At 39.5% G+C, this 9,897-nt stretch overlaps 1 protein-coding gene across 1 annotated transcript in view; it reads right to left on the bottom strand.

Annotated features, from left to right (window-relative positions):
• Nucleotides 1-3,188: 3,188 nt before the first annotated feature.
• The window catches only part of LOC107657343 (ankyrin repeat domain-containing protein 13C-like), a 30,711-nt gene continuing 24,002 nt past the window's right edge, over nt 3,189-9,897 (bottom strand). Inside the window, exons 6-12 of the mRNA XM_016445390.1 lie at nt 8,850-8,994; nt 8,642-8,773; nt 7,398-7,562; nt 4,583-4,662; nt 4,410-4,508; nt 4,221-4,321; nt 3,189-3,325 (exon numbers count right to left, since the gene is read on the bottom strand). Coding sequence (XP_016300876.1) covers nt 3,195-3,325; nt 4,221-4,321; nt 4,410-4,508; nt 4,583-4,662; nt 7,398-7,562; nt 8,642-8,773; nt 8,850-8,994 — 853 coding nt within the window. The 3' untranslated portion in view covers nt 3,189-3,194. The remainder of the gene's footprint in view (nt 3,326-4,220; nt 4,322-4,409; nt 4,509-4,582; nt 4,663-7,397; nt 7,563-8,641; nt 8,774-8,849; nt 8,995-9,897) is intronic.

The following is a 9,897-nucleotide window of genomic DNA, read 5'->3' as shown; positions in this document are numbered from 1 at the left end:
TGACCAATCAGAATCAAGTATTCCAGAAAGCCGCGAAATAAGAAGAGTATCGCCTCGAGCACATTCATCATTCTTATTTATTTTAGCTCCTGCTAGTTACTGGTAACTGCTTTTCTGATATTGGTTTGTAGAATTTAACAGTTATGATCAGTGTTGGTGAAAGTTACTTTTAAAAGTAATGCATTACAATATTGCGTTACTCCATTAAAAAAGTAATTACGTTACTTAGTTACTTTTTATGGAAAGTAATGAGTTGCGTTACTTTTAAAATCTGGACAGGGCTTGCTTGTTTGCTTTTAAAATAAAAAAGTTATATTTTTGGCAAATATAAAAGCTTTTTCACACCAAAAATGAAATGAATAAGCCTCAGGCTGAAGGGAAAGTGAAGTAGAACGCAGAAGATATTTCAACACACTTCAGCAATAAAAAAAACACACAAATGTTCGTCTAGAGTAATTTGTGCTTATTAGTACGGTTGAACTGGATCATCGAAGATCAGAAGCAAATAGAATGGGATTAAATACATAAAGCATATTTGTGTTGTTTAACATTTAATTATTGCAGGTTTGTGTCATATTCTGAGTTGCATTATTTTTATTCATTTTGAGGAATACTGAATCTGTGTTGTTGTTTTTTTTGTGAGTGAGATGAATTAATGCATATTCATATTTATTTTAGAACTACAGTAACATCTTCTGATTTCTGTCACCATGGCGACACCAGAGCTGTCAATCAATAAATTGAAAAAAAAAAAGTAACTTGCGTTACTTATTTGAAAAAGTAACTCAGATATTCTCTTGTAAATTAAAAAGTAATGTGTTACTTTACTAGTTACTTGAAAAAAGTAATCTGATTACGTAACTCGCGTTACTTGTAATGCGTTACCCCCAACACTGGTCAGGACACTGAGAAAATCAAAGTTGACAAACCAGTCGATTTTTAAAACGGAAATGTTTACTTTTAAATACTTAAAATCTCCACATATAATAGACTTGATTGGTGTCACGGCATAGCTGTGTGGGCGGAGTCGGCGTGGGGGAAAACAGACTTTCCCCCTCATTGGAAAAGCATGGTGTTCACTCAGAATGGCCTACATAAAATCATTTCTGCCGCTCGACAGAGCAACATACGCATAAAAACTGAGCCGTATTGGGTCGGACTGTCCGTACGGTATCTGTGACTGGACAAACGACCCAGCGGAATGGCCAGAGGTGTCTTTCCCCACATTGTTTGTTACCTAATTGAGCAAGAGACAGCTTAGGCTACTACAACCATGGTATTTGTAGTAAAACTGTGGTTATAGGCTACAATTGGTAATAAAAACGCCAAAAAAAACATGGTTAGCCTACTATACTTAACAAGGTCTCCGCGCGTTAATTCGAATGGTTTGTTTTCCCCTTCGGCATAAACGGTTATGATGTTTTTGTGGGCGTTCCCAGCAATGCCGAACAAGTCTATTCCTCTTCAATTCACTCCAGGACATTTTAACTAAGTAAAAGTTTGACACGGTACACATTTCTCTGTACTTTTTTCACCCGTTAAACATATAAAAACTTTAAAGGAGTAGTTCACTTCCAGAATAAAAATCTAGAGAAGACTTCTAGATAAGACTTTCTCTAGATGAGACTTATTCCTCGGCTGGGATCCTGTAGACCTCGGCTCTGAAACTGGTTTGATCTTCAGTTGGTCTCCATTGAAGTCCATTATATGGAGAAAAATCCTGGAACCTTTTCCTCAAAAACCTTAATTTCTTTGCGACTGAAGACAGAAAGAACATCTCGGATGACATTGAGGCGAGTAAATCACCAGATTTTTATTCTGGAAGTGAACTACTCCATCACCCCTCATGAGTTTGCACCCTTTAGAATATCATGCATGCTAATAAAGACCATTGGACCAAAACAAATCCCCACAAGAGACTGATACGTGGACATTTTATTAATTACAATTTGTCATGTAAAAGTGCAGCAGGTTCATACAAGGTTCCTGCTGAACATCCGGGAGCTCAATGCATCTGGGAGAAAATCTGAAGAGTATTGAAGGCATAAAGCAACTCTAACGTCATTAAACATAGGAAGACGACGCCGGTAACAAAAATAAAAAAGCAATACAGCGAGTTTCCACACTAGCCAGTAGTGGGTCGTGGAAGCGTTGCAGCTCGATTCCATTCGGAGAAGGAAAAACTAAACACAAGAGACATAAAAGTGGAAACTGTCCAATGGGATATTGCTGGTGCAAACACACATATAAAACACTCGCCGCCATAACATTTTACACTAATATCTCAATATCGTCAGTTACGCATGTCAGTTATACTACATTGGAAAACATCTTTAAATCCGAATGTATTTACATCCATCTATCAAGGTGAAAATAAAGTGAAACATTTCTTCTACATTTACATCCGGTCCATAAACGCTAGGATGCGAGAAAGCAAACGATCCGAACAAAAGCACAGTGAAGGACAGAGTGAACAAGCCCATTTCCCATAATGCAACAAGCAAAAGAACTGGAGAAGGAAGTGGTATTTACACAAAGAAAGTCTGTAGAAATGACATATACATTGCTTTCTGTGACCGGTTTCCAATCATATACAATCGCCATCCACTTCTTTCCTAAATATGCACGTTTCCTTTAAGTGAAGTAAGTTTGTAACAAAGATATATATGAAAGCGTGGCTTGTGTAATAATTTATAATGCCGTATTCCTGCCAGTTACAGAGGAGATGTGAAGCGGCGCTCCGTGTCTCTGGTGAGGAGCTCAGTCCAGAGCTTCATCATGTAGTGGTTCACTCACTTCAGCACGATCCCTGTGTCCACATGACATCGAGTGTTTCCTACACCTCTCCATCTGCTGATGTGGATGGGAGGAGATGGAGATGGGATGAAGGGGTGACGCCGAGCGGCTCAGAGGTCTGGGAAGCGGCTGGGATCCTCCTTGTAGTCGTTGGGAATCGTAAAAATGGAGTCGTCGAACTCATCGTAGCGGAACTCCTCAAAGGTCACGGTGGCAGTGATGGTGGGGAAAACGGGGATGTCTGGAAGAGAACATCATCAGAACACACCACACTCGAATTATAGGACAACAACTATTCAGTCTCCAAATGAATAAATATTCGTCTTTTTGGCCACATGTGTCATCACTGCATTAAATCATCTTCACATTATCTTACAAAATCCTGAACGCCGAGCGGCTCAGAGGTCTGGGAAGCGGCTGGGATCCTCCTTGTAGTCGTTGGGAATCGTAAAAATGGAGTCGTCGAACTCATCGTAGCGGAACTCCTCAAAGGTCACGGTGGCAGTGATGGTGGGGAAAACGGGGATGTCTGGAAGAGAACATCATCAGAACACACCACACTCGAATTATAGGACAACTACTATTCAGTCTCCAAATGAATAAATATTCGTCTTTTTGGCCACATGTGTCATCACTGCATTAAATCATCTTTACATTATCTTACAAAATCCTGAAGAACAAAACAAGCGCTTCAGGCAACATCAACTATAATAAAACTAATCAAACTGCCATTCTAGTTATTTGTGCATCACAATGATCAAGCGGAGATTTACATTAAGAGTTGTTTTGTTAATATTAATTACATTAGTTTACAGTGTATTTTTACCATTTATTAGTTTACAGTTTATTAGTTTACAGTGTATTTGTTTATAGTTTACGGTGTATTTTTTTCAGTTTATTCGTTTACAGTGTATTTGTTTACAGTTTATTCGTTTACAGTTTATTCATTTACAGTTTATTAGTTTACAGTGTATTTGTTTAGTGTATTTGTTTACAGTTTATTCGTTTACAGTTTATTCATTTACAGTTTATTAGTTTACAGTGTATTTGTTTGCAGTTTATTAATTTACAGTTTATTAGTTTACAGTGTGTTTGTTTAGTGTATTCGTTTACAGTTTATTCGTTTACAGTTTATTCATTTACAGTTTATTAGTTTACAGTGTATTTGTTTAGTGTGTATTTGTTTACAGTGCATTTTGTTTACAGTTTATTAGTTTACAGTGTATTTGTTGTTTACGTGTATTTGTTGTTTACAGTGTATTTGTTTCAGTTTATCAAAAATGATAATTTAGTCACTCTCATATCATTCACTGTGGACACAATGGAGGGATAGAAGCCTCTCAAGTTTCATAAAAAAAAACTTTTTTTTTTTTTCAAAGATGAACCAAAGTATTATGGGTCGTGCTGAAAGTGTGTCTGTTTACCTAACTTGACAGGAAATCCAGGCGGAAGTTTCATCTGAACAAATTCTCGGAGTTTATTAAAGTGTTTGAAGGGTGCGATGACCTCCAAAACATTTAACAGCCTGTAAAACAAGTCAGACGAGATGTGATCAGCATCAAACACCACATGGACGTCGCCCGGAGTCTGCTGAGCGCGCACGGGATACTTACGACTCGATGCTCAGAGGAAAGTCCTGACTCATGGCTACAGTTGCTTTGAAGTTCTTCTTGCTCTCTTTGCACACCAGCTCTCGGCCCAGATGAGGAGCCCTAGAAGAGAGCAAACACAGGACATGAGCCTCCCCTCACCGTGTGTTTGAGTATATGATGGAGGTTTGACGTACTTTCCCGTCTCGGCGGTGATGTACTCCTCCCAGGAGATAGTGTTCGGAGACGGAGCGGTCAGCGACTGACGCCGCACCGGCTGTCAGAGCACAGAGACACAAAGGTTCAAATATAGACAATTCATCGATGATCTATATTTATTGTTCTCAGGCCAAAGACATGAATGGGGTTTACGCTGCATCAGCGGTTCATCACCAGCAGAGGGCGCTGCTCACCACACACTACAATCACAATCAACCGCAGCTCTCATGAACAGTATCATCTGAGAGTCAAACAGTTAGTACACTTCAGTTTTATAAGAGATGCTCAACATCACAATAATCCACAGCACTCCAGTCCATCAGTTAAAGGGGTCATCGGATACAAAATTCACTTTTGTTGTTGTTTGAACATAAATGTGTGTTGGAAGTGTGTGTGTACACATCCATCCTATAATGATAAAAATCCACTTAGTGTTTTTTTTAAATCCCTATTTTAAAATCTCCTTTCTCAAATCAGGCTGTTCTGAGGTTCCTGTCAGAATGACATAGTTCTGCACAGGCCCCTCCCACGATAGTTGATTGACAGGGCCGTCTTACCTTAGCTCCGCCCTGAGTGAGCTGTCATCAGTCTGCCATTGTGTTGACTCCAGTGCAGGGGAAGACAAGAACGTCTCCGATTAGGCGATTGAGGTGTTCTGTTGTTGGATGTAATAATGAACATAGCAGTCGTCATTTACTCCCGACATCTGAGCCGCTGAACTCGCAGAGGATTAACGGTACTTTCGTTTCGAAGGCAATGCGCCGATCCCCGATCTATATAAATGCATCTATGGTTTTTGAAGGGAATGTGCCGATCTCCGATCTGCCTAAATGCGTTTATGTTCATGCGAATCATTCGTGATCCAGCTTCATCTACATAAGTGAGTATAAGGGTTTTTTATGAATCTTTGCAAATCGCCTTTCCTAATATGTGCTAGTTAGCAAGTTTCGCTGCTGAAGTTTACTGTCTGCTCGTCACCCCACGGAAGAGAGGGGCGGGGCCAGCAGAGCTCATTAGCATTTAAAGCAACATGGACTAGAAACAGAGCTGATTTTGACAGAGTTAAAAAGGGTGTTTTTTACACTACCATTGAGAAATTTTAACCGAAGTATGTTATAGACTTTTCATTAAGGCCCCTCCTGATTCACACCAGAACACTTTTTCACTGGAGGAAGAGTTATTATGGATTATGGACTCTATGGTATTTTAGTTACAAACGTCTTAATGCTGGATGTGTTTCAGCTGTTGTCTTCTCCAGATGTTACCTGATGGACTGGAGTGCTGTGGATTACTTGTGGATTATTGTGATGTTTTTATCAGCTGTTTGGACTCTCATTCTGACGGCACCCATTCACTTGCAGTGAGACACTGATGCAATGCTACATTTCTACAAACCTCATCCTGATCTCAGATGGCCTGAGTGAGCACATTTTCAGCTAATTTCCATTTTGGGGTGAACTATTCCATAAAATCAAGAGAAAACGCTGCTAACGCATGGCATTGTGGGATTACGGAGTTACAGTCCAGCAGCCAATGGTTCATCTCAGTGGAAACAGTCAGAAGCAGCTTTCTAACGTCGGTGAGATTCTCACAGTCTGAAGCGACGGCACCTGAAGCTAAAGTCCCGTCGGAGCACATCCAGTCAGTGCTCATGAACATAATCTGCACAGACGGCTGGCAAACGTCCAGCGCTCCACATGCGGAATAATGTGTCCGACCCAGATTTATAAATGCGGAAAACTGCTGTCAGCAACCAGCAAAAAAAACAACAGCAGTCACATCACCTGAAATAATAATCAGCCTGAATGAACACAACATCACCAGAATCGGGTTTCTGCAGGATTTATGACACTACATTTAAGACTTTCTGCTCTGATCGCAGAGTTGTTAAGGCCTTAAAGGGACAGTTCACCCAAAAATTCAAATTAATTAAAATTACCCTATGATTTACTCACCCTAAAGCCATCCTAGGTGTATATGACTTTCTTCTTTCAGACGAACACAGAGTTATATTAAAAAACGTACTGGCTCTTCCAAGCTTTATAATGGCAGTTAATGGGTGTTATTTTTCAATAGTCCAAAAGAAGTCCAATAAAGCGCATCCATCCATCATAAAAAGTGCCTCACACGGCTCCAGGGGGTGAATAAAGACCTCCTGAAGCAAATCGATACGTTTGTGTAAGAAACAAATCCATATTTAAAACTTTACATACCGTAATCTCTAGCTTCCGCTAACTGTAAGATCCGGTGAGCGTATGCTAGTCTCGCGAGAACCGGCGTTTGTTTACAGGAGCAAAGGAAGCTAACTTTCCTTACTTTAGCAAAGGAAAACCAGTCTTCTCTCGGCTTATATCGGAATCCTCCCACATTTGTCTTTACAAATCCTCGTTTTGTGCTTCTAATTCGTGACCAGTGTTTTGTTTTGCTTTCTCCGACAGCGGAGAGATTACGGTTTATAAAGTTTTAAATATGGATTTGTTTCGTACACAAACGCTTCGATTCGCTTCAGGAGGCCTTTATTCACACATGGCGCTTTGAGAGGCACTTTATTGGACTTCTTTTGGACGATTGAATAATAACACCCATTCACTGCCATTATAAAGCTTGGAAGAGCCAGGATGTTTTTAAATATAACTCCAATTGTGTTCGTCTGAAAGAAGAAAGTCATATACACCTAGGATGACTTGAGGGTGAGTAAATCATGGGGTAATTTTCATTTTAGGGGTGAACTATGAAAAATTAAGAAACCCAGAAACCCTGCAGAAGCACCGAGCGTCACGTGACCGGACTCACCTCGAAGCTCTGCTCGATGATACTCCCTCCTCCTTTGCTGAAGCTCTCCATGATGGCCTTGTTCCTCAGGATGTCCTCCTCGCTCAGGTGCTCGCGTCTCTTCCTGGACTCCAGAACCAGGCCGTTCACCATGTAGAAATCCGCCAGGAAATTCCCCACTCGCTCCTGCGGGAACGTCAACGAGAGGCTCAGGATGCTTTCAGACGACTCAGAGAGAACTATTCCTCATATTCAGTGTTGTAGTTTCATTAACAGGTGATATTTCCCAGCTTAAATGGGCATTTTTACCTTTTAAGAGCAGTTTTTCTAAGTTTTATAGACGTTTGGTTAATCTTTAATGCCAAATTCTTACATTTAATCAAGTTCAATTGCAATAATAAGACAATATAGAGCTGTTACCAACCAAATGAAATCAGTATCAACACAATCCATCTTTGCACTGCAGAAGCTGCATTTACACTGCAATTACAACTACATAAATAATGCTATAGATTAATGTTTTAAAAATACCGATATTGAAATGTATTTTTAATAATTAAATATTTTAATAATTATTTTTTTTAAATAATATTAATATTGAAATATAAATTTTTAAATTACATTTGAAAAAAATAATATTAAATGTAATTTTTTAATTAAACACTTTAAATACAAAACTGAAATCGGCAGTAGTTGGCAGTCTTAATAAGTGAGTCGTTGAATCATTCATTCAACCAATTCATTCAAAACAGCTGATTCATTCAGAAACAAAGTAAGTGACTCTCTTTAAATGAAGCTTTACATAACTGAATGCTTCAAAAACACTGATTTGTTCTGATTTGTTCACATCATCATGTGTCGCTCGTAGAGCAATTTTCAAAATAGAGAAACAACAGACAGTACTGTATCAGAAATGCAGTTAAAATGACCCCATAATTCTAAATATGGGGCAAAAATGCCCCTGTACGAGTTTGTGTCATATATTTCTACATGATAAACTATAAGTAGGAGTGCCGTTTCTTCCCAAATATCTGCATGATTGTAAATGTGATTCAAAGTCATTAATGCTCATTTAAAACCCATTTATTTTTATAGCTTTATTTATGTAATTTATGCGTTATATGTAATAAATTCTATTTTTAGCTACTTTTTGTAATGTCTATTCACTGCTTTTCTCCAAATGATCTTTTGGGGGGTAATTTCTTAGCTCAAATCGATTGATATGTAATTAATTCGATTGAATGTTATAATCTCCAGACGCGTACGGTTTTGTCCTCGCGGAAGAGCCAGCCGGTCTGTGCGCGCGAGAAGGTGATGGATTTGGTGGAGAGCGTGGCGGAGTAGATGTCGCTGCTCATCAGGATGTCCACCTCCTCCTCCGTCTCCATCTCTGACTCCTGAAACACACCACACACGTGTTACACACACATCAGCGCAGAACACGCGTGATGAGTGTCCTGACGGAGCACGTGCCTCGTGATGAATCCGCTGATAAACCTTCTGCTCGTTGTCCAGAACCACGAAGGACTCGGAGGGAGCGGCGTCTCCGCAGAAGATGAAGCTCAGGTCTCCTCGCTGACACTTCATATCGGTGAAGTCGATCAGTGTAGTGTCCAAACTACAGCACACACACACACACACACACACACACACACAGACACACACACACACACACACACACAGAGACAGACACACACACACACACACATACAAACACACACACACACAGACACAGAGACAAACACACACACACACAGACACAGAGACAAACACACACACACACAGACACAGAGACAAACACACACACACACAGACACAGAGACAAACACACACACACACAGACACAGAGACAAACACACACACACACAGACACAGAGACAAACACACACACACACAGACACAGAGACAAACACACACACACACAGACACAGAGACAAACACACACACACACAGACACAGAGACAAACACACACACACACAGACACAGAGACAAACACACACACACACAGACACAGAGACAAACACACACACACACAGACACAGAGACAAACACACACACACACAGACACAGAGACAAACACACACACACACAGACACAGAGACAAACACACACACACACAGACACAGAGACAAACACACACACACACAGACACAGAGACAAACACACACACACACAGACACAGAGACACACACACACACACACACCCACACACAGACAAACACACACACAGACACACACATTATTATACATTTTATTTATTATTATTATTATTATTATTATTATTATTTTTAAACCAGAGGTGCCCAAATCTTTTAATACTAAGGTCCAAAAATCAAATTGTATTCAGAAGCATGGACCAAGCGTAAATATTGCTTTATATCCAGCTATATTATGTATTAAATGTATTCATTTTTAAAATATTTTAAAATAATTATTTTCAAATGTTTAATAAAAATTCACTTTTTTATGTATTTTTTTTTTCACATTTTACATAGTTTTTTATTATGCAAACATAAACAA

This window comes from Sinocyclocheilus anshuiensis, unplaced genomic scaffold (assembly GCF_001515605.1).
Source record: "Sinocyclocheilus anshuiensis isolate Anshui unplaced genomic scaffold, SAMN03320099.WGS_v1.1 scaffold2371, whole genome shotgun sequence".
NCBI lineage: Eukaryota > Metazoa > Chordata > Actinopteri > Cypriniformes > Cyprinidae > Sinocyclocheilus > Sinocyclocheilus anshuiensis.
The sequence above is the reverse complement of the archived record's forward strand: the minus strand, read 5'-3'. Positions and strand labels throughout refer to the sequence as shown.